This window comes from Rhopalosiphum padi, chromosome 1, assembly GCF_020882245.1.
Source record: "Rhopalosiphum padi isolate XX-2018 chromosome 1, ASM2088224v1, whole genome shotgun sequence".
Classification (NCBI taxonomy): domain Eukaryota; kingdom Metazoa; phylum Arthropoda; class Insecta; order Hemiptera; family Aphididae; genus Rhopalosiphum; species Rhopalosiphum padi.
The window spans coordinates 15,456,608-15,483,984 of record NC_083597.1 but is presented as its reverse complement, the minus strand read 5'-3'; the positions used below and the strand labels follow the sequence as shown (position 1 = coordinate 15,483,984).

The 27,377-nt window shown below is 25.3% G+C and overlaps 2 protein-coding genes and 1 pseudogene across 2 annotated transcripts; 2 read left to right on the top strand and 1 right to left on the bottom strand.

Annotated features, from left to right (window-relative positions):
• Nucleotides 1-7,271: 7,271 nt before the first annotated feature.
• Nucleotides 7,272-13,787, top strand: LOC132932418 (bromodomain-containing protein DDB_G0280777-like). Its single transcript, XM_060998790.1, has 4 exons — nt 7,272-7,431; nt 11,470-11,588; nt 11,651-11,763; nt 11,834-13,787. Exons 1-4 carry the CDS (start codon nt 7,380-7,382, stop codon nt 13,299-13,301), a joined length of 1,752 nt encoding a protein of 583 aa, XP_060854773.1. The 5' UTR covers nt 7,272-7,379; the 3' UTR covers nt 13,302-13,787.
• A 3,853-nt stretch (nt 13,788-17,640) lies between these two features.
• LOC132931363 (uncharacterized) lies at nt 17,641-25,181 on the top strand. Its single transcript, XM_060997401.1, has 2 exons — nt 17,641-17,739; nt 24,127-25,181. The coding sequence occupies exons 1-2, from the start codon at nt 17,721-17,723 to the stop codon at nt 24,879-24,881; spliced, it is 774 nt and encodes a 257-aa protein (XP_060853384.1). The 5' UTR covers nt 17,641-17,720; the 3' UTR covers nt 24,882-25,181.
• On the bottom strand, nt 18,460-23,340 carry LOC132918480 (uncharacterized; annotated as a pseudogene).
• Nucleotides 25,182-27,377: the final 2,196 nt, after the last annotated feature.

Below are 27,377 nucleotides of genomic sequence, written 5' to 3'. Positions count from 1 at the left end.
CAATTTTTGTTGAAAATGAAACGCTCTATTCCTCGTGTCAATCTGTCATTATTTTCGTGTAAACTTTAATCATCCAGTTTCGTCGAAATTTGAACTTTAATGTATGTAAAATATTGTGCTTATATATTTCCAATATTAATACGCTGAAATTTGAACTTTAATGTATGTAAAATATTGTGCTTATATATTTCCAATATTAATACGCTGCTATAAAAACAACTTATATGGGATTTTGATAAATTTATTTTTATGTTACTTTTAAGAGACTTTGATTGAGTTTAAACATTTTATATTAACACTAAAAAAAAAAAATTCAAAATTTCAAATGGTTATAAATTATGTTTAAATAAGCTTAAGATTAATCTAAATTGATATACCAAAATATGTATATCTATTTCCATTTTACCCAAGAAAAGAGCTCAATTTTATTAAACTAACTATTAAAAATAAAACCAAATTGATTACTTAAATTATTTATATTTACGTATAATTACTATCTACAGTTATTCGTTTTTTACTAAAAACAAAGTCGATTTTATCAAATTTTGGTTTTACGTAAACATTTTCATTTTTACTTATTTTTTTTTTTATTTTGCTCATTATTTTGAAAAGTATTTAGAATTTGTTAATATCAACTAAATCCGATTTACCAAAAATAATCACCTTTAAAGTTGAAATGTAAAGCATTATTCTACTATATAAAGTTTTTTTGGACACGCATAAAAAAAAAACACAGATCATTTTAAAACCATTACAATCATTGCTCCGCTCAGAAACTAAAATTTAATGCATTTTTAACTAAGAAATTTTGCAAATTTTTTTAATTTTGATAAATTTTGTAAAAATATATACCGTAAATGCTTATAATAAAAAAGCCGGGACGTTATATTTTTGATAACTTTTAATTGGAATAAGACCAACTTAGAAGAATTTCGTATTAAATGTTCAATTTTTTCAATCAATAAAAAAATTTTTTATGAATATGTATATAATTTATATTTATAAAATTAATTTTTATTGTTGATTTTTGTAACTATTATGATATTTTTGATATTTTAAGTAATTTTATCATATTAAAAAAAAAATTAAATTATATCAAAATTGGAGCTTTAACATAAATTATATGTTGTTTATATAGAGTTCCATTGTTCGTGTTTGTGACAGGGACCAGATATATACCAGAATAGTGATGTTACATACATGCTACTTATTAAGAGTTACTATATTATATGTTTTATAATTCTTTTATCAAAAAGAATATCCGCACAATTTAATACCTTGAAAAATATTACGTAAATAATAACAATCTACCACTAACACTATATAACCTAAGAGTGCTTTTGGAGATGGTTTTATAATCATTTGATGCTACTCTATTGTAACAGGTAAAAGTATAAATATTATCCTTATGACCAGCAAAACATAAATTAATAATTCATGAGAATAAAAATAAGCTGTTTCGGAAAAGTGGACACTACATAATATATTAACGGTACGGTTACAATTTACAATTAAAGTGTACCTACGCGTTATATGGATATCAGCCGTGGTTTTCTTCTGGAAGTTAATCGTTTTTTTTCTTTTATCTAACTTTGGTGCTTTTCATTCGTGGTATGATATTTATATAAATATGAATGTGACGTACTTATTAATACAATATGTGATGTTTAATCGTTGATTTTTAACAATAATAATTATGTAGGTATAGGACATAGCCACATAGGTACGGTGTAAAAAACATAATATAAATCAGGTCATTATACGATATGTCAATATAAACACTCGATAGCTTTTTTACTCCGAAGTGCTGGACAGTAGTGGGTGATAACGTAGTATTAAAATTCGGTTTATTTGTAACCTAGGCACTACATCTATCTAACAATACTGAATACGACAATACCTTAATATTTATTAACTAACAAATTATATGGTATACCTCAAGGGTGTACTCAATAACTCATGATCTTTAATATACATATAAACTAGATAAATGATTTTAATACCAATGTATTATATTTTGTTGTAAAACAATTCATTATACAGACAATTCAGTACTTTTTGTTGACATTTAAAAATAGCTATGTAAAATTTAAATATCTTAAAATAACTTATATTTTAACACATTATATACCTACCTAGAACTTGTAACAAATTAATTAATATAAATAATGTATGTTTTACTCTTTTAGTCTTATAAGAAAATTAAAGTAGTAATAAATGTATCAAGTATAAATTAAATCTATAGCAAATTATGTTATTTATATATGGCAAGGCTCTAATGAAATAATCAAACAACTAAAGAGTAAAGATATATATATTATAAAATATAATAAAAAATATAATATCAAAAATTATTCTAAAAAAATAGAAAAAGTATCACTATCAGTAAAAACCAATTATTATATAAAGCTTTTGTGCTTACTTAACGTTATTAAAAATCTTTTCACTTTTAAAATCAAACATATATATAATATTGGACAATTATCTATCATAATTGTACCAACCGTGTATAGAAAACTCACATGATCCACATAATTTACATTTATAAATAGTGTAGGTGCAAAAATAATAATATATTTTCATTAGGCATTGAATAAAATAATTGTTTCAAGATTCTTAAACAAATAAATTACCTATAACTTGGTTATAAATAAATAAATATTGATGATATACATTAAATTAAAAAAAAATAGTTCAATTCTTGTACTTATATAAATATTAAATATTGAAGAATGAAGGCTTAAGTAAATTTTAACTTTGTTAGTTTATTGTTGTATATTTAGTTGTTTTTAAAAAATCGAAGTAAACCGATGTATAAAAAATTATATTTTCAGTAAAGTAAGATGACTATAAGTATTAATAATTATTAATTGCTTAATAATTATTTGTGTGTGTGTGTGTGTGTGTGTGTGGAGGGGGGTAAAATAATAAAATATTTTTACACAAATCATACCCAATACGCATTTTATTACAAATTGTCAAAAGTCATGGGTTAAACGAACTTAGTTTTCCGCTGTCTATATTTTTGAAGAAGAAATACAAATATGTTTCCAGGACTAATAATTAACTTTATGGTGTTTTATGTGGTACTTAATATTAATTGATTTAAGTTAAAATGCAGGTTATGAATGTATATATATATATATATATATATTATGTATACGCATATTTGTATGAAGTAATACGCACGTACGTATATTATGTTTTAGTTATAATTGATGTATTACATTGTAGTGCTGACTTTCTTTAGTTTTTTCCGGCATTGGAAATTAATGTTTGAATCGTGTTACTAGAAGACATATATTATAATAGTGCATACTATATTATATAAGTACTTACTGTGTAATTGCATTATTCGATTTTATAATTACTTATATACAAATAATATTTTATAAAATATTACCTATATAAGTACACAATCTATAAAATTATTATTATATTCATTAATATTTTCTCACGAAAAACAAAAGAAACATACGTAGCATATATATCATATGATTAATAATGTTGCTTTTAAATAAATGTAATGATACAGTCTTTGCAAGTGAGTTAGTGACCTGGTGGTATTTGTATGCATTGTATAAACGTATAGTCTAATAACATTGTATAATACACATCGAATAGTATGAAAACGAAAATATTTTACTTGTTTCAAAGATGTATTTAAATTTAGTTTATTATTTGATTTGACTTTAAAACCAACACGATTTCGTAATAAATAATATTAAAATTAGTAGGTAATTAAAACCTGAATATTATTATCATATGAAAGTTATTTTCGAGTACCTTCCAGTTGACATAATTTTTCTAACAACTAATATTTAATTTAATTTTTCGAACTTAAATTAGTAGAATATACAGATAACGTTATTTCATTCTGAATAACTACATAATATGTTAATAAGTATTCAGTCTTAAGAACTAAGAATATATTAATAAAATGTTTGAATTAATTGAATAAATACGCTCACTTACTACCTATTATCGAATGCGGATATTCTTATTATAATTATAGTGAATTAAAGTCGGTCACTTTAATATTATTATGCTGACATTCTAAAATATACATAACTTTACTAGTGTTACGTTTATTTTAATAATTTTTATTTTTATAGTATGTAACTTTATGCATTGCATATGTAGTAAAAGTTGTAATTTAGATGTTTATTCCGATGATATATTTAACTAAAAGAGAAAAATATCTGCTTTATTATTATTATTATCCAGTATATATATACGCGTATGTAAATACGTCTTATAATTTATTACTCATTATAGTTACACGTTAAATCAAACCTCTTGTATTATATCATATTATCATATTATATCTACCCACATTTATTTTTAATATTGTTAGTTCTATATTTTTTACTGTTGGTTATTTTAGGATAAAGAGATAGTGTGGCGGAAAAATATGCCTATAAGAACTCGTTTGTCAGGAAAATTATTGTATTTATTTTATAATTCTGTGCAACATGGCCATTAGGCCATTTAAGTTTAAATTATAATCATAAGTATTACATAACATAATATAAGGATAATTACAATGTGTACAAAGTACTTAATTCTTAAATAACTTTGAAAATGTTGGATAAACTTCTTATATGATTTCGTGATTGATCGAGAGATTTGGATAAGAATACATGCAGGGAATCTTGGTTAACCACCTGTCCACCTGTGTCTAAAACATGTCTGACTATAAGACTGATACCATAACTGACGTAGATGAGAAGTTCTTTTCTGATAATAACTGTGCGAGTATGACTAATATAAGTAAATTAAATTTAATAAAAATATTATAGATTTTGTTTGACTTTAAAAATTTTAACAATAAAATTACCTAAATGTATTAGACCTAAAATGTGTGTATAATAGAAAAAGGTGTAAGAAATTTGTGTCGATAGCAAAAGGTCTAGAAAGTTTATAGTGCCATTGCTAAAAAAATTCATCAGTAAAGTTCATTACATAGGTACTTATATCAATATTTTGATAGTGATTGATAAGTAGCTATATTTAATAATTTGATAATATATTATAGAATTTAACTTTCAAGCAATAATACTGTTACAAGATATTAACAATAATAAGTTGTAGATAAATTATAGATAGCATAGGTATATGCATAATGTAAATTTTACACATATATATTATACATAAGTATACATGTAATTTTACAAGGTGTAATACAAAAAAATCGAATGAATTCAAACTTAAATCTATAGGTAGTATTTACATTAAGTTGTATGTGGTATTTTTACCAAAATTATTCCTACCTATCTTATTATTTTTACTAATAGAAAAATAAATTAATAATAGTTGGTATAATAGGTAATATAAATATAATATTATAAAATATCCTTAGAAATAGAAGCTGTCATATCGTATTTATGTGTACTGAATCGTAGTTAGTCGTATAGGTACAGTGATTTATTATTGAATTGAAAATTGAATACATACATTTAAAACATATTAAACTTACTACATATATATATATATAATACACAAAAGTGAGCTTACCATTTTTTTTTTAGTTGTAGGTTTCGTATCATTGTATGTCAAGAGTTCAAGACTATAGTTAGATTTAATTTACGGTATTATGAGTTCAAATGTTAGTTGTAACACATAGGTATCGTGTGTACATTATTATACCATGAGAACAATCCAATGAAAAATTTCAATTGTTTATAACCTTAAAATATTTTGTTGAATTTTTATTCATTGTAATAATTTTTGTGATTAAATTCATAAAATTACACACCTACATAATTTTAGTTCAATATTAAAATATGTCCATTGTATATTAACAACTAATATAATATTATTATGATGTTTCTCACTCTGGGAGGTATTACATGAAAACTTTTTTTTGTTTATTATTTATTATATTATTGTTATGTATGTGAGAATGTTTAGGATTTAACCAGTAGGGATATCAAGATAATTAATTTATACTGCAGTATTATTGTGTTTATATAAATTTATACTAATAATGTGAAAATAATACAAAATTGTCCTTGTGGAGTAAGAAAGATTTTGTTGATAACATCTTTGATTAATTTGAATATGGTAGTTAAATATAGTAATATGTAATAAAAGTCTAGTAATCTAAACATGAAAAAGAGATCGAATGGTTAAGATATTTTTGTGTAGGATAAAGGAACATCCACAACATTGCGACAGGACTAATACATCCATTGTTTATTTTTTATTTTTGACTATTCTACTTCAACTATTAGGGTGCACGTGATTACATATTACCTATTTATTTTCGTATTATTAGTTATTAATAAATACTATTGCTTACAGTGAAATAATACCTACCAGTAAAAAGTTTTCCGACAAAATATATTTATATCGTTTATTATTTTTATAAATACGTTCTTTGACTATTATAAAATTACTACTTAAAACGTAGTTACAAACATAGTAATAGTGTTAATTATTTGTCTATACGAGTTTATATCCATGTAATAATAAACTATAACTATGTTAATACGCAATACACTAATATGTTCCATAACATTGAAATTAATTATTTAATAGAAAGTTATTTGCCTAGTTTTTAGTACTATAAAAAAAATATTTTTAGCATGTATCCGTTGTTATTTATTAATTTGAAGTATGTATTTACATATTTTCGGCGTTGACGATATCATTACAGTATGTAGTTTAATAATTAGTGTACCATATTTTTGGGATTTCTTTTATTATCCTTTAAAGAAAACAATTTTTTTTGTTATTGACATCCCATCATTTTTGGCATTTTTAAAATATGTTATAAGCTTTCTGAGTATTATAGATTTATGTTTACTATACAACAATATTATACATATACACGTCATATACTCACTTCCATACATTATCAATTTAATATGGTTAGTAGGTATGAACCAAAACATTAACAATTATGGTACGGTCCATAATAATGTTTGAGTTACTCGGCAAGAAGTATATTGATAATATAATTCGTGTACGCCGCAGGTACTAACCAGCTAATAATATAGCTATATTTTAGTTAATTTAGTGTCTGCAATTTAATGATCGTCTACCGCACGACCAAGTGGGACTATTAAACAATCGGTGCTGCGTTTTGTTTTCGTTCGAATAACCCAATCACCCCGTCGTGAGAACTAGTGTATTCCGCATGCACTGCAGTCGGCTTTCACTTTCCTCAGCATTTTTCGAGTTCGTGAGTAAAACGTAACTGGTTTTTAGTGTCGGGATTATGCAATTGTAGATAATATGCTGGTCTAGGCCGGGTCGGAGATCATGTGGTGCTCTCTTAACCGTCGCGGTGATATGGCTTCTAAGCCCTAAGTCTCGCGAGACGCAGTGATCTGCTGAAACGCAAACCAGACGGCCGTTTATACGGTATAAACATGAAGTTCGTATCTGTGTGCCTAGTGTTGATGGTCGCCGTTCTTCGTGAAGGTAAGACAACTCGTACGCGATCAATATACGTTCGTATTACGAGATATTATTTTTATTACTACGATACCACTATTAAAGTGATATTCCACCGAAAATACAACAATAAACCATGAAAGCTTTTAACGATAAAAAATGTTAATAATTATAATCATACTGCAGAAGTAAAAATAATGACTATAAAAGGCAATAAGCGTTTTGTATTTTTTATAATTGAAACGTTAAAATTAATCGACGTACAACATCAGATAGCTTTGTAAATTGGCATCGTTTTATTTTTTAATCGACAATTTGCGTATAGTTCTATTTAGTGTTCGCTAATCGGTACTATTTCATAATACCATTCGATTTCAGGAATTATGACGCAGCTAATTATTATAGTTTAATGATTAATTAATAACTTTCAAAAATATAGCTAATATACTTTTGTTTAAAAACGAATTCAATTTATACGTTAAATATTATACCTAGGTATAGAGTATAGGTAAACAATTTGAAAATGAATCCTATTAAATATTCAAACTTAAAAGTGGAGTTATTTCAGTAATGGTTTCTTTAATTATAAAAACAACGATGACATACTTTTAATTTAATTTTTTTAAATTAGTTAAGTTATTTTAAATAATTGAATCTTAATGATTTTTTTTATTAGAGAGTTAGATAAATCGTAATTTTTGATTTCACTTATTAATACCTAATAAAAAAATACATTTAATTAAATTTCCAAGAAAATAAAATAGTAAATTGTAAACATTTTTTAAAAGTTTTTACTCGAGATCTAACAGAAATACAATTTTTTTTTAATACAAATGCAACTTTTAAGAACTAGGTTTGAATTAAATATTTAGGTAGTGCATTTTAAACAGGAATTGATAATAAATAACCAGTTTTAAAATTAATCTTTGAATCATTGTGTTATTCTTAGAGTATCTTTATTCTGTAGTGACTAAATATAAAATTCAATATTTATTGTTTCCAATTATATTTATCATATTAATAATTTATTTACGAGAGCATAATACGTAATAACCCCCTTTACAATATGCATAATATAATATATAATATATTATAGCACTAATATTAAATGGTCCTTGGAAAAATTTAATATTATTTTATTGATTTGTATTAAGTGTTTCTGTTTAAAAAATAAAATACAAGTATTTTTAAAAATCAACTTTACAGAGTGTAATCTCAATTTACTTAAAAGCTAGTAAATCCGGAAGTATATGTAATAGAAATGCTTGTTACAGCAATATAAAATCGATAAATATTACTAGTAGGCACCTACCACAATAATGACACGATTTATTAAGCATCTGCTAATTATCGGAATAATATTCCATAATCATTTTTTTGGGTAATTTAGAAAGTTTTTGTGGTTTTGTTTTTATTGTTAAAACAATATTAATGTTTTATTAATCTCTCAGATACCTAAATATTATTCAACTTCGAAAGTTATTCCTGATGTTTACACACATATTTTATTAGCATAAGAAGATTACGAAACATGCGTAAAAATGCGTACGATAAATTAATAATAATAAAAAAAAAGAATAGTTGAACAATTAACGCGTAGATTATTCACTATAAAGGGCGGAGGACACATCCAAGAAAACTTTTCACTGTGACGTATAATTTATACGTTTCTAAAATGCTTACGTCAGAGATTAAATAATATAGTATGCGTGCGCGGGTGTGTGTCTGCCGTGTGGTGTACAGAGTAGGTATATATATCATTATCTAAACATCACCGCAGTCGTGTGTACGTTATAATACTTATACATCGTTAAAAACAAATGGTTCGACCCGAGTACCTGGCATATACAGTAACAAACTGGGCCGCCGATGAAATCGAATGACTTAGCAGCACGCACGCGCGCGTCTTCTTCTACGATCCAATACTCGTCTGTAGAAAACATTAAAAAGCTCACATTGACGACAAGGTAAGAGCAGTGACGTGTATAATAATAACTAGGTACTGTAGGGACTCGAGTAACGGGTCAAGTGATACTTGAGGTGTACGCTGATCATAGTATAAACACCGACAACGGTGTAAACAACGCACATCCGACTATACCATGTGAGGTCGGACGAGGGAAACACGGGACGGGTAAGTATAAAATTAGTTTGTTTTGACTTTGGTCCGCTTCGGAAGTCAGTATCATTCGATGAAAAACTATAATATATCGCACGTGGAATAGGTCGAGAGGTCGCCATGTTCGGCCATGTATTTTCTTTTTAGTATTTACTCTGTCTGACTGCGAGCGAGATCGATAAAGTGAATATAAAAACAGTATTTAATCGAAAACTGGGTCGGGTTAGGTTTAGAACGAGAGTTGCGCGACACGACTTTGTTACACGCAGTTACCCGATAGTCAGTTAGTCAGTGTGTCATTGTCATGTTTCGTGTAACAAACGCTAAGGAAAAAAATATCAGACGGTTAGGTTAAACGCATGTACAGGAAAAAAAACTGGTTCTAAAAAATCATTACGGTTAATTGAACCCGTCTGACTATTACAAAATCGCGTTGGCTAACTATGATCGAAATTCACATAATAATTAAAACGTAATTTCGATTGTAAACAGATAAAAATGTAATAAAATATTAAACGTTTAGTACTTATAATATATCCTTAGCAATAAAATATGAGGGACAATTTACAAAAAATCAGGGGAAAATCAGTCTTTCTGATGTACTATAGTAGGTATCGAATGGATCGCGTACCTGGTTATTGAGTAGGTAATCGTAATAAATAAATCATTAAATATAGAAAACGATACTGTTCAGAGACGTGGCCTATATTTCTAAGGATATTTTAAAATTTTAAATAATATTTAGGTACTTTGCTTTTAATAACTTATTTTTCTATAAGTAAAGATAGGTTGAATTGATTGTTGCTAAAACAAATCGCATATATTTTGTAGCAACAGTTATAATAGGTACTATTTCATATAATATAATTAACTATTATTAACTTATCAGTCAATACTGACGTAATGTATAGAATAGTTTAAATAAGTCTTGTGTATAAATTTGTGGTATCAATAACAAAATTAATCTAAATATTTTACATTTTTATTATGTAGGTATATTTAATAATATTGTACGTAAAATCAAAAAGTTTCAAGTTTCAAGTTCCAACATCACTTACCTTTGTTACATTATATTATTAATTATTATAATATCATATGATGTACGCATAATGGCACATTATGAAAAATGTTATCAACGTTTTAAAAAAAAATCAATGAAAATATTTAAAAATTTTATTATATGTATAAAAAATAACATTTATGAGAGACAAATTGAAAATTGAAAATATATAAAATGAGCTCTAAATAAGCTAAACAATTTTTCGATCACCAATGTTGAGGGTGTTTTTTGGTAAAACATTGTATTTAGTTAGTACTTACTACTTTGTGGAATCAACAGTGACAATTTCGCTATAATTTTTTTAATAAAAATAAAATAAAAAAAAGAGTTATGGTAAATGAAAATGTTTAAGTTACATTAATCTTAAAAAATTGATTTTATTATTTTGTTGTAATTAAAAAAAAAAATAACTATAAATATTTGACTTGAAATTTTCATTGATTATATAAATATATAAATATTTTTAAAATTATCAATTTTTATGATTGTATAATTTTCGAAATATTTTGGCTCCTCCTTATTTATTTAATAGATTTATTTTGAAATATTGGGTTTTTACTTTTAAATAATTTTTATAAATTGAATACAAGGTTCCTCATAAGTTGTACTTTAAGAGTTTTTAAAATATCAAAAATATATAATTAAAATTTCATAAGCGTTTGACATTTTAACAAAAAACATCAAAACCATGAATTTCGGATATTATTTATAGTTGAAAATATATACAATTTTCAGTTTTGATATTTAAAACTTGAACATTAAATACTTACTCATTGATATAGCCATAGAGGGCATCTGACATATTTTATTCAAAAAAGCGAGTTTCCATTTTTTTACCATTATTATTATTATTAATTGCTATTAATATATAAATATATTTATTTAGGTGTATTATCAGTATCAACAGAAAATAAGTACAATGAAAAAGAAGTTACGTTAGAAGGTTTATCGAGTGTTTCTAAAAGACAAACAAATTTCCAAAATAATAATTTCAACCGACCACAAGTAAAATTTCAAAGTACAAAGTAATAATCAATTAGTTAATTTGTTTTAATTTTTTTTTTTAGATTCCGCAAGAATATTTTGAATATACGCAACAAGCAAATTATGATGGCAATTTAGTACCAGAACAACCACAATTCGAACAACAAAATGCACAACAACAAGTTTTTCTACAAGGGTAAAAATATTTAATTTTTTAAATAAAATTGTCAATATCATAGAAAATGTGTACTTAATGTTATTTTTAGATTACCATCTGATGTGTTTCCCCCAACGACTACAACGACAAAATCGCCATTCACTGCCGAGCAAATTCGATTACAAGAAGAGTATTCGAGGAGGACATTAGTAGAACAGCAAACAGCGCTATTTAGACCTCGACAGAAGTTTTTAGCCCAACCACTTCCCACTCAGTTTCAAACTCAACCTTCACTGATCCCCGAACAACAGGCACTACAGCCGCTGCAATTTATAGATCAAAATGGGCAAATACGCCAACAAAACTTAGGACTGCAACAACAAAATTTTGCTTCTCAACAACAAAATTTTGCTCCTCAACAACAAAATTTTTCTCCTCAACAACAAGATTTAGTGTCACAACAACAAACCGTTGCGTCTGTTTCGAATGATGAACCGTTTTCATACGCTCAAGTCCAATTTGGTCCAGTGGCTAAACAAGCGGAAACAGTAGTCAACCGACCGAAAGGTCAAAGATCTGTCTCGAGGCCCAGAACAAACTACGCAGTAGAACCTGCCACCCAACAAACAATAGACTACCCAGCAGTGGCTGCTGCAAATCCTGTACAGCTTAATAGTCGTCTACTTCAAAACGTGGTTTACATCCAGCCAAATGGTCAGATGTACAAAGCGATTGAAGATACCGAGCAAGTAGTACAGATTCCGCGAAAGAATAACTATTACCAGACGGTATCAGCGGTAACTTCCGGTCCCACAACCAGCGCCACGTCCATCACGCCTTTGACGTCGTCAACTACTACTGCGGATCCAGTTGAAGAAGAGCAAGTTATAATAATTCCTCGGCCTAAGAAACCCAATCAAAGGCCTAGACATGAAGGCCGAAAATCGAGTAGAGTACAACAACAGACGGTGAGAACTGAAAAACCTCAGCAGCAACAAGACCAACAACCGCAACAACAACAACAGTCATCCGAAGTGGAACCGGACAATTTTCTCACGTCGCTCCTGTCTAGGTTTCAGCAGACACAACCAGAGACGACAGTCGCAACTTTGCCCAAGTCGAGAGGTAGCACGAGGCCAAAAAGCGGTAACCGTTCTGGTACATCCAAGTATTTGCCGGACAGAAATCAATTGCAGCTATTGCAATTTCCACACGAACTCAAAGCATTAAGCACTGCCGAACTCAAAGTGTTGCAAGACACGAGCGCACAGATTGCTGCTGCAAACGACAAGTCCGTTGGTCAAAAACAGCTTCTTCAAAACACTCAGGTTACTGGTACTGAACTGCCTTCTCCATCGCCATCCTCCGTACAACTCAACGAACGACTTATCCTCGGAAATAGACCAGTACCCATGCCCGTCGAACTCAGTGAACAACAGCGTCAGTTCCTAGCAGCTCAAGGTATCCGTCACTTGTACCGAGTGGATTACGATCAATCCGGAAATGAGTTACCACTGACCTATGTATTAGCACTGGATAATCGGCCAAAACTAGCAGAGCTAAGACAGAAATCCTGAACTTACCTATAAAATATAAAAGCAATAAAAAGTGCCTATTTATGTATTAAGTGTATTTTAAATTATCATTATTATTATTTTTTTTTTTGTAAATAATAGTATATAGTTAAAAGAAGTAAAACGTCTCTTGTTAATATTATTATTTTGTATTTTATGAATAAGATATAGGTACATTTTTTTATTTGTAACATTTTGACTTTTTTGAAATACAATAATTTATGATAAATATTTTAAGAAAGTGTATCTATATTTTAAAAAATATGATTTAAATAAAACATTTAAGCATGAATAATAATTCTACAACAAAACCTCTGAGGTATTTTAAAATTAATTTTTTAAGAACTTACTTACGTATTGCTTAAGTATCTAGTTTTAAGTTATATTATAAAATATTATTGATGTACAAGTATCGATCATATTTTGATAACTATTTAAATTACTTGTTTAGCTGGTAGCATAATAAAAATGTTGTCATTTTGAAGTAAATCCTTACAGATCATTTTATTCAAAACATAATTTTCTAATAAATTATTCAAATATTTTTTTTATACTAATTTGTTTTAATAACCATAAAATCAGAAATTAATAATTCAAAACTATTAATAAATAGTTAACTATTAAAGTTTTTAGTAAAACTATTAATAAATAAGTTCATGATTAAATCTTATTATAACTATAATTATATTAGAATCTAATTTACTAGTACCAAATAAACAGTTTTATTTTATCGGATTTTCAATTTAATATTTTGTTTCATTGCTTCAAACTAAAAATAATAATACTTATTGTTTTGTGTGTATAAGTAGTATTGGGATGATTATGTTTTACTGAAATGAATTATAAGTAAATGATTATAGAAAAAAAAAGCTAAATAATATGCTGATCAGCGAATCATAATATTAATATTTATTAGTAGCATTTCTTATAATGAATTTGAATAAACATGTTTAATACTTTAAAATATTTTTAGTGAACTATTTTTTTTTTTTTTTATACATTTTGATAAATAATTAATATTAAAAAAAAACAGTTGTCTTTCTCAAGATGTATATAAAACAAATTAATCTTTTATTAAAATATCGGTTAAATAATTAGTATTTGAGTTTAAAAAAAAAAAATACTTTTCCACGCTCACTAAAATAAAACATTTTATATTGTGATAGAGCTATGCGAAACTTCAAAAGTTTTTTTTTTTTGCATACTTTTTGGATATAAAAAGTTGAAGCTGTAGAAATCGGTTGAAAATTAAATTAATTATTGTAATTTGTAGGAATAATCTAAAACAACGTAATGGGTTGTTTTTAATTAATTTTAACAATATAAAATAATAGGGTATATTATTATATTGATAATTATTAATATAAGTGCCTAATAATATCTATTTGTTTTTATACTTATTTAAGTTACGCACAATCATATTTAATTAGCTTTATGTTTTTATTTTAAAACAATTAAACTTATTTAATAATACCACGGCCGCAATGTTTTAATTATTGTTTTCAGAAAATTATAAGTAGTGAAAAATAGGAATAAACAGAATGCATTATTATATTTGTCCAAGTTGCTGTTTCAAGAACTTGTAATTTTACATTAAGTCACGTTTACTTACAGAAACATTTGTTTGATTCATAAATATCAATGGCATTATTTTTAGTATTTATATAATTGGATTAATAAAAAGAAAAGATTAGTTTTTTTTTTTTTTTAATATTTTACACATTTCTAAGCAATATTAAAGTTAAAAATTTAAAAATATAATTAAAACGACTCCTGTAGGTTAGATAACAAAGTATACAAGAAAACATTGGTTGTAAACAATGAAAACACATTATAATTATCTACATAATAATATGTAGAGGAACTAAAATAATTAAAATTGTAAATTATGGTTTTTTCAAAGTATTGTACATATTATACGATCTTCTTTATTGTGCAAGCTTTCATATTATAGCTCCGTTATGTCTTTTATTGAGAAAAGTAATATGGGGATTGTCATCATTGTTGTGAAGATAAAATATCCTTTTTACCGCCGTACCTGTTTTATATCACTTTAGAGTCGCATAGCAAAATATTGTAAGGTTGAAATTACAGTTTTCATGCAATTTTAAAATAATGAAAATATTTATGGTGAATATAAAAATAAATGAATGTAAAGGATTTTATATAAAAATACGTTTTTACTTAAGTTAATCGATCAAACTACCGTTTGATGGGTATTAGTATAAAAAATATAAGCAGTTAAGTGGGTTTTATTATTAGTTTAATAAAATTAATATATTTTTTTTGGTTATTATGGGAATTGAATTATTTTGGTTCATCAAAAGTACATTTTAATATGTTACTTTAAATTCTCAGCAGAGTAGCAATGAATCTATTTATTTTGCAATAATATTTTTTGTGCTTGGATTTAAATTTTTTTTTTTGTTTCTGTATACACAGATATATTAGAAAAAATGATTAGTTTTGAAATGATTCAGTAATAATTTTTACAAATCAGTGTACTAAAATAAAACAACAATAAGTTATATCACTCACAATAGAAATCTTAAATTTTAAGCTAAAGCAGGTAATGAAACTTTGGTTTAAAATAGCAATAACAGTTTTTTATATTTTTAAGGGATGCCCCTTTGTCTTATTTTTGACTATTAATTAATTGTTAATATAAAAATTCATGTTTTCAGTATTTTTTTTCTGTATAATTTTTAATTTTTCGCATAAGTGGTTTTTTAACAACACAATGCATGATAAAATAATGAAAGTATATTTACTACCATTAAAAAGTGATGTACGTTAAGATTTTACTAATAATTAATAATATACATAAATTCTTATTACTTACGGCTAATATTATAATATTAACTAGTACTTGCATAGAAATGCAGAAATACAAATACATTTTTTTTGTTATAACGTGATTAGCTTATATATTTTAATACCTCTCATATTGCCATAACGTCCATAGTTATTGAGTCATCAGTATACGCTAAAATAATATATACAGAGTGTACAAAAATGATTTGACATATCCAAATGTAATTTTAATGTAAAATTGTCATATATTCATGACACATAGTGTATAACATGTTTTAGTCTTAGAATAAAAACTTCATAATATTATAAATATTTTTGTTATTAAAGAAATATTAAGTCCTATTTATTGTTTACTTAGATGCCGATTTATTTTTTTAATGATAACGACGTTGAAAAAATTCTATTTATTATATATTCAAATATTTTGAAATGACGTCAATGTATTCAACGGCCGATCAAAAGCCTTGTCAAATGGATTATATACAATATTATGTTTACATACATTATATAAATTCCATTATTTTCTGTGTACATGGTACATATTTGTATATATTTTATTCTCTATAAGTCTGTAACACATAATACAATTCTGAAAACGACGGTTTCCAATTTTTGAAACTTGATCTGACAATATTCAGCTCTTGATTAGATTGTATTTGTTTCAAATACTCAAGTACATCATTATTTTACTTAATTTAATTTAATCAATTATTTAAATTATTATTTAGAATATAACGTTCATTTTAAATTTATTCATTTTATATATTCAATACCTAAATATCTTTAAAAATTTATTCAACAAATAAATTTGTCTATAAATTCTATCACGTTGAAAAATTAATATTTTTATTTTTTTCACATACATATTATTGAAACTTACTTTTCAGTTTAAAATAAAATGCCAACCAAAAAGACATTTATATTATAGTAATTGTTGTTGAATTATATAATAAAAGTTTTATTAAATTAAATAAAATTCGGTAAAAATCTATGTGTAACGATTAGGTGTGCCAGTTGACATTTTTTTAACGGTTTTGTCATCGAAATAATTGTATCATGAAATAAGGGAATTTATGACGTTACATAAAGAAACATGTTTCCTCGAACGTTCTAATTGAAAATTATTAATATGCAAGCATTGATGTATAATAAGAGGCTGCACGTATTGTTTTTGTTTACTACCGGAGTATAGTTTATTTTATATTTTTAGAAATGTCATATATTTTGTTATGTATAAATTAATAATTATATTATTTCAAGAAATCGTGCACTGAAAGTTTATAGTAACGTTGCTCATTGAATAAGTAATTAATCACGTAAAATCATATTTGAGTGTCCATTAACGATGTTAGCGCAAGTTTCTCCTTAAAACCGGACTAGTGTAAAAAACAACACTATAGGACCGATATTTGGATCACGAACTGTAATGATGAGCGGTGGTTTGCATAACAAAAGAAGTTTTTATTTTATATGGTTTTTCTAAGTATTGTATCAATATGATTAGTATAAAAAGTGGTTTGCACAACGAGTTCAGTTTCAGAGGAGCTTCTACAGCTGTTCTGCCAAGAACAACGAGGATTGCATGCAGATGGTTTTGGATTCAACACTATGATTTTTCTCAAAATAAGTGAGTTGCATATTTTAATAACTATTATAGTATAATGTGTAGCATTTTTAAATTTCTGAAACGAGCGTAAGGCATTTGGTATTTAATTTGTTTATTTATTGTTATTTAGTCGGGTAATGACCCATACGATTATCTCGCTGATCAATTTTTTTAAACAGATAATTAAAATTTTAATATACTTATATTCAATTAAGTATTTTTTAAATGCTATATGATTTATTGTTCGCTTATTTTTCAAAATTTAAATAATAAAATACCAATATATATATTGCCGAGGTCTATGTAACTTAATAAATGATCTTGTTTTTTTCTACATTTTTATTAAAAATTAAAGTCTATTAATATTTTTTATAATACCAAAAATAATTTTTACAGTACATTATTGTAATTCAATTATTTTAGATTATGAAATTACTCAAAAATAATTAAATAATTGTATACTTATATGGTTATATTTATTTTAAAATAGAACCAATGAATTTGTAAACAGATACGTTGTTATTTTACTTTGTTTATCTTTTATTATTTTAAATTAAATTTAAGAGGATTCTGTAGGAGGAGTCTTGGATTCATCTTTATAATACTCTACCTCCATAAGAATTTTGAAAAAAATTTGCTATTTTTGGTTATTACGGTTTTTTCTAATAAATTCACGTAATGTTTAACAGTTTTTATTTTAAAACTACATTACTTGAAATATTTATATTCTCATTCAACATTTTAACATTTTAAGTTTTTTTTGATATTTGCTTTTATGTATGGTTCTGATTCTTTGACATTTTCTATGTCAGAAACAGACAATAAGCTTAGTTTTTCTAACAATAATTTTTCTTCTAGTCTCTTTTTCTCTAGATTGAACATTTTTTTATATTTATGTACATATGATTGTTTTGTATTTTCATATTTTGCACTATGTTTTTTTTCCATATCATCTACTTTTTTTTCGAATTGCAGACGATAAGACAAAATTAGTCGTCGATAGTATTCTTTGAAATCCGCTAAATTCTGTTCTTTAAAATATCCAAATTCCTGTTTTAAATAATTTTCCCTCGACTTTAACGATTTTTGAATACTTGTAAACATCTTTTTCTTAGCTTCGATTTTATATTGTTTTTGTTTTAAATCACATTTATTGTTTAAGTCCATCGTAAAAGCTGATAAAGCTTCCTACAAACATTCTTAAATATAGTTAATACAGTTCAACTATACTAATAATTTATTATAAATTATAATATTACTAATAAGTTTTCAATTTTTTTTTAAAAGTATACAATTTTAGAAAATCATTTTGGGTATAATTGTTATATGAGAATCGGAGGCTAGTACGCTAAATTTTTTTTTATTTTCAAATTTAATTATTACAATATATGCAATAGTTATACAAAATATAAACAATGATTAAAATATGATATGATCTACTATATTAGCAATATATTATATTACTATATCTATATTTCTATACAAAAATAGTAATCTTTGGACTATTGAATAATGTAACTATAGAGTATAGTTAATACATAGTGAATACCAAATTTTAGGTAATTAGCACTGACCATAACTGAACAATTGTCCACAATATTATTAAGTAAAATATTATTCTACAATTCTATTAATTTTGAAAACAAAGGCGACAAGGGATTTTATTATTTTTGTTAAAGCAGTAAATAATAGTATAACCCTTTATATATTTAGTATATTATTAAATTGATCATTAATTCGAATTATTATTGTTTGGCTCTTGTATTAATAGGAATTACTCAAAGCAAATAATAATTGTCTAGTAAATTTATATGAAGCTAAATAATACATTTCTGCAAAATACACAATATATTATCTTTACACGTACAAACACACATAAGTGCGTGGTGTTATACGTGCTTTGACATTCCCTTCTTCAGTAGATGTTATCGATAATATTCGCATTATATTATATCGATTAATTTTTCGAAATTAAGTTTAAGTTCTAATTTTGGGTGCAGACAATAAAGTTCTGAATCAATCTTCTTTCGGTAATGGAAGGCTTATTAAAATTGTTATGTCTCTAAGTTTTACTGTTATTAATTAATAAACGTAAAATAACTAAGAAATATGCCTATTTATTTTTGAATACATTCAAAACCAAAAATTGAAAAAATCAATTAAATTCTATTGTATTTTAGGTATTTTATCTTTATATTATTATATATTTTTATTTATTATACATTTATACTATAGTATTAAAATATTCATTTTAATCCTTACTTAGATAATTATGTAAAAAATATTTATATCTTAAATCGATACTGTTTAGGTTATTTATATCATATTATCATTCATTATAATGTAACGTTATAAAATATACCATTTTTTTTTAAATTTATATATAATAAAAGAATAAAAGAATAGAAGAACAATTAAACACATTATGCTAAGTGAATAAAGTGTCCAGTAGCATTACTGCAAAGTTTAAAACACATTATTAATGTGTAATTTTTATTTTTATAATATAATTACTTTAATTAATTAATATTACTAGAATAAGTAGAATTCATAATCAACGAATTTATATTATATTATACCATTTATACCAATTACTAGTTAATAATCTGGTTAATAAATAATAATCGTTCATTGGCTTAAACTAAGATTTGTGTGAAATTGATATTTTAAAGTAATAACTAATTATATCCGAACCAATTTTAATTCATGTTTTATTTTTTTATTTATACGAATCTAAAAGTGTGGATAATAATATTAATGACTTGATTTATATTAGGATGCTGAAATGATGAATTGTGCTAGCAAATAAAAAATAAAAAATTATACTCTTATATTATACATAGCACAATTTAGTAATAATAAATATCAATTTAAGATCAAAAAATGTCATTTTTAAAACAAAGTTAGATAATTATAGCAAGATTATGATTACACATTTGTGAGAACAGAGAATAATTTTATCGTGTAATATACATAATATATAGATATATTAAATGTTTTTAAAAATTATTAACAATTTGGGAAAATGTTTTAATTTTTTTTATCGGATTTCTACTGAATGTCTAAATGTAACTGTATAATACAATTATTATTAAAATACGAATTGTATTCTAATAAATATATGCTGTTAATTTTGTACAATGCATCACTGATTAAATCCAAAGAAATTATCAAACAGGAACCGCAAGCTTACGCGTCTGAGATATTAATATCACCGGGCTAAGACTTTAAGAGCACTATCAATGGCAATGTGTGGTAGCGAGATTTAAACTATGTCAATATTATTTATCATCATTTAATTTTAATATTATGTACGAACTACTACAAATAGATTGCATTTATGAAGTAATATTTATTTTTATTTAGGTAAGGAGTATGTGTATGTACAAATATTTAGGATAAGACAAAATCCAAAATCCTTTGGTTTAACTGTAATATAAATAAAAACCTATTATAATATTATAATTAATAGTATTTAAATTTAAGCTATCAATATATATTCTATACAAACTGTTGTACTATTTTAGGTCTGAACGGAGTCTTGCAAAACTGTTTTTTTTTTGTATGTCTAACAGGCACTTTTGGAGCAATAAAATATTTTAAATCATAAACTTAATGTGCAGATTCTAGTAGAAAATTTGATCTAAAAAATTAACTTAACTTTGATGGTCAAAAGTAAAAAATACCTTTTAGAATAAAATCGGAAAACACCCACATACATAAAATAAGAAATAGCTTTTTTAATGTATACGATTTCTTCTCCACGTCTCCAGTTAATTTAGTATTGATGATGCTGTTGTTTTTACAAATAGGTGTACACTACACTCTTTTTGAAACTATCTATATACTCATTACTCAATAATTTAAAATAATTATTTGGTACTATATACATTATAATTCGGGGTCACGCAGTGGTAAACGTTTATTAAAAAAGCATCTTAAGTCTTAATAAATAATTAAAACATACTTTTCCTACTAAAGTTGTGAATACATTTTGATATTACTAATGGTTTTAAAAATATCTTCTGAAATAGATAAAAAAAAAAAATTGATATTGGAATGAAAATGAGTTGAATAATACTCAATAATATGGTTAATATGGTATCATGTATGATTTACAAAAAAATATAATTTTAAATTGTTCAGGCTTATGAATTAAAATATATGTACCTCACTATTTATTAACTTAGTTAATGGTATTGTTAAGTCAAAATATGAGAATATTTGTGTTTTAAAAACACAATAATTGTGATTAATGTATAATAATAAATAATAATGTTCTAAAAAAGAAAGTTCAAAAATAATATGTCCTTACCTACTATATTATTATTAGTATTATTATTGTCAGTTTAAAGTTATCGCTATATATATATATACATAGGTATACATATTATTATTATTTATAGTAGTTGTACATCGTTTTGCTGAAACTAGTTATTTTATCAAAGCAACTTTCAATCTATGAAATAAACGATTGTGTTGAAATAACACGCATAAACTAATAGATTAAAAATTAAATATGTTACACCTTACATAATAAACGAGTAGTTAAAGTAAAATGTTATTACTCAATGAATAGCAAACAACCGTTTAAATTGTTTTAAATCATTTTTCGAAAAGTTTAAGAACTTATCACTAACTTGAAGTTTAACATTATTTAATTTAAAATATGTGTAAACGTTCTTTAAATCGAACATTTAATTTAAAAAGTATTCAAATCGTAAACAAATATTTATCAATAATTTTTATAGTTATATATTTCTGTGTTATACTCCAACGCATTAAATACCTACAGAAATAAGGATGTATTTTTCAGGATATATTCATTTCCATACTTACGTTAAACTTATTCATGTGATATTTGGTAACCTCTAACAGTTTGTCATTGTATTCAGCTCGTATAAACGCTGAATCTTTCTCGAGTTGATAATTCATTTTTTCCATTATAATTTCTGTTTTTTGTTTAAATATTTGGTTAAATTTTTGACGTTTGGGTTCAAAATACTTTTCTTTCAGTTCTGAACCCATTTCTGAAAACTTGATTTTATTACTGTTTAATTTTATTTAACATCTATCACATACTTGACAAAAGCACCTAAAATATATTTGTGCGTATTCGCCTGAATCTGTTGTGTGTGTCTCACAGGACCAAGTTTATTTTGAATTGCTATCCGGACATTTTTTTTTTCATCGATTCGTTTTTTTGACTTTAATTGATTTGGTTTATCTTTAAAATATCATAATATCATTAAGATTTGTAATGACGTGTTAAATAAACTAAATATTTAGATAATAAAATAAAAATACATGCTTGTTCTTAGTTAAGTAGTTATAGATAATTATTAACTATATATAATAATTTCGTAAACTAAATACATAGAATATTTAATGAATAATTCGATTCATTGATTTTTCAAATATTCTCAGTGATAAACTTATATTCATTATTCTTATGAAAAATCAGCGTTAAATGATTATAAACACAATGTTTTACATGCATTCTTTGTAAATAGACAGATATAAAATAATGGAAAAAAAGTGGCAACTTTTGTGTTCATATCTTAACATATAATTTATATTATATAAACTAAGAAATAGTAAGTACCAATAATTTGAGTGCATAGAATAAATCCATTCTTTGTCTTTTGAATATTACTCATTTCAAAAAAGTAGTAAATTAACTTAGGTTATTAAACTAAATAATTTTAAATCAAATATTAATAAACAATAATTACGTATATAAATATAACCAAGCAACTATTAGAATATATAAAAAAATTCAAAGTAAATAATAAAAGTCTACTTCTGTGTAATCGCATACTAATAATATGAATTTATGATAAGTAATTATAAATTTTTAATTTTGATAAACTTATTAACTATAAAACTGAATATATAAATTACGTATAACTTTTATATTTTAGATATCTATATTTAATTTAAAGATTTATTAAATTGTTACTCTATACATTAATAAAATTATTATTGATTAATATTTTATATTTTAATATTTATGTATAGTATCGGTGAGTATTATGTTATAGTAATTTTGAAAATAATAATCTTTCAACATTTTTCTATTATCATCAAGTTATAGAAATATAGTTGTCTTATATTATTTATGTACTGAAAATCCGCTCTCCCCGCTGATATGCATTGAGGAATGTACTAACGCTCAATTCGAGGCAACAAAATATATATTTTTAATATTATTTTATTATTAAAACTATATTAATGATAGGTAAATAATATCATATAAGTCGCTTAATTAAAGGGAACTATATAGGTGTATACAGGTGTCGGATAGGTAACATTTACCAAATTTTGACAGCAATCAGTATTAATTACTCATATGCATAATTTAAAAATTTTCCTCGTGTGACGTGTGTCAATAATAATATTTTATAGTATGTGTTCTAGCGATAATCATTGCCACGGTCATCACATTGACAACAGCGTGGTCTGGTCAGTTTCCACAGTTTTACCACACGTTTCCTTCACCGACGCGTTCGCCAATGGCATTTAGGCCATTCTTTCAAGAACCGTTGCTACCACAACGTTATTTTGTGCACCAACCACAGTTTCGACAACCGTTGGAACTATACCAACCACCGACCCCACCACCGACTGTGATGCGACAAAATCTGCTACCTTCACACGTTTTACCTACTCCATTGGCGTCACACCAAGTGACGACCACCGGCGTTCATCATCACGTATTCTATTACTATTTTTATTTGCCGGCTAAAGGCGAAACACCAACGACCAGCCGGATAGGTGACGACGGTCGTCAACTAGCACGGCAGCCATGCGGCGATTGGCATCCCATCACGACTACCGAATGTCCTCCGGTGTATCTTCCACCATTACCACCACCACCACCACCAACACCGCCGTCACCAACACCACCAACAACTCAAACTCCAACTCCGACGACATCGGTGACTCCGCCGTCGCAAAGTCCCTATGACGACGACACTGTAGTCGTGGACAATGTGGACTACTATCCTTTCGGTAGAACGACACCAATAGTAGTAGGTCCAGTAAACGGCGTTCGAAATGGGTCAGAAAACAAAAATCGAGACGGCTCGGAACCAAATCAAACGCATAAAATCCAGCCCAACTTCATTTTGGCCAACTATTTGCTGCCACCAGACAAATGAACCACCTCAGTGTCAAACGTCACAAAATTATAGGACATACATACATAATAATAATCATTATTTTTATACATAATATGATTTTACGTTGATTATTATTATACTATCGTCTTGTGTAACAGTTCATTTCGTTAGATTTTAATTCAGAATTTTATTTATCCGAAATTGATATATTATAGTTAGTGCGATCATATGAAGAACACAGTAATTACTATACGCCTATTGACTATTATTATCGTTTATGACTAATGTGTTAAGTATTTGTTATATTTTATAAATACATTATATTTATAATATTGTGAATATTGTGTATTTTCTCATTTTCTATTCATGAATCAACGATGATAACTACTATTAAGAATCTAATTTTAAATTCTTAGACACTGTCTTAAACTTGGACCAATAAAATTACACTTGGTATATTAAAATAAAATATTATGGGTTCTAATAAGTTCTAGAAAATATATTTATAAAAGTATAAAATAAATATAAAAATAAAAATAATTTTTTAGGGGAAATCCATATAGTATTATAATTCGAAATGATTTTATTTTAAATTATTTATGTCCTTTTTTATAAAACATTTAAAACAACTTAACCACTTGTTTGTATTATTATAATATAATCAATGATTATGATATAATATAATGATTTTTGGTTTAGTATTGAATAATTACTGGTAGTTTGATATTTCTTTAAATCAATAATGCTTAACATATCCAATTTTTTTAAATGTTAAGCCATGTACCTATGTTAAGTTCGATCTAGTAATTTGATCTTAGTTATTAAATTGGTCTAATTAACTGAAAAAGATGTATGGAATTCGTATAATTTTTTGAGTACTTATTGAATAATTTTTCATTTATTTTTAAATAACTAGATTATAGGTCAAGTATGAAACTTACCTAATATAATTTTTGAAGAATAAAAACTTCATAGGTACAGCAAGTATTGAATACAAACTGCCTAAAAGTATATATAAATAACAAACTATATAGGTACTTATTACTCTTTTGTCATTTTAATAAAAAATAATGTAACATTTCTTCATAAGTTGGTACTTGGTTTTAAACTTATTTGTGAATGTGTTTTAAGATAATTTGCTCTACCCACCATCTATATAATTATCTTTGTAGGTCGCAGTATAATAAAAATAATACTTTTAGAAGAATGTTGTATATGTGCAAGTTGGAACTTCAAGTTACATGAATAAAATTTACTAAAAATATACGATTTTTTGTAGTAACCTATTCAAAATGATATAATATACAATGTACATAATGATAGCTGATAAGTAATAATTTCTAATAATTATCTATGGAAAAAAATTATATGGAATGAGCATAAACAATGTAATAATCTATATTATACAAAAAAACAACATAAATATACATTTATATATATTACATATATTTCACATAAATAGGTATACATTTAAATTTCAGCACTTATAAAAAGTTAAATAAAAATGGCTTAAATGAAAATTAATGATGTACAAGATTTTTTATTATTATGAACATTAAAATAAGTAATACCTAACTATATTCTAGCTAATTTGTAATATCTATATTTAATTTTTGAAAAAAATATTTTCTAATTATAATTTTCTCAAAAGAGTTTATTTGTAGAGTTGAAGATATGTAATTGTGTTTTGTAATCCAGAGGGCGTTGAGCCGCGTAGTCACGAATTCTTACGATAATTAAATCACCAACAAAACGTCATTATGTATAGTTAAATGACCTTAAAATTCACAAAAACTGGTGTTGTATCATCGTATATTTTTTGGCCAACTACCAAAATAACAAGACGAAAGTGAAATAATTCAAAGGAAAGTGACACAATTAAGTATGGTGAAATAATAAAAAAAAAATTAATACATTTACGACGGGTTGTATAAGAAAAAACAATAATATTCGTATATAAAATTATCAAATACAAATCATGTCATACATGACATAAATGTGTTAGATAATAATCACAAATTTCAAAAAGTCAATCAGTTAAGACTAAATACATCTTTCTTATTAACAATTTATCAATCAATATTAAATAATAATAGTATCGAGTACTTTTAGGTACATACGTACATAATCAAATTATTATACGAACGTTATTGTGTCACTACTTCACTAGCCGCAAGATGTAAAAAAAAGACTCGTGTAATATTATAATACATATATTATACAAATATTATTTATTATGCAACTTGTTTTGTGAAGGGTTTTAAGATATGTTTTAATGATATTTGTTGATGCAGCGAAAACGGTTAAATAGTTTCATAATTCTGTTATTTTAGTAGATTAAGAATTTAATTTAAATTTTTATTTAGAAAAGTTAAAATTATGAGAATAATGAAAAACATGAAAAATTAAGGCTTAGATATTTAACAAAATATTAAACTTTACGTGTTCTAAAATCTCATATTTTAAATATATTTTATTTTTGTGTATATTTATTTATAGAGAGTAACTAATAATATAATACATAGGTTATCATCT

Coding starts and splice junctions, on each gene's coding strand:
- LOC132932418 (XM_060998790.1), top strand. CDS start 7,380: ATGAAGTTCGTATCTGTGTGCCTAGTGTTGATGGTCGCCGTTCTTCGT. Junction 7,432..11,469: donor GGTCGCCGTTCTTCGTGAAG/GTAAGACAACTC, acceptor ATATTTATTTAG/GTGTATTATCAGTATCAACA. Junction 11,764..11,833: donor CAACAAGTTTTTCTACAAGG/GTAAAAATATTT, acceptor TGTTATTTTTAG/ATTACCATCTGATGTGTTTC.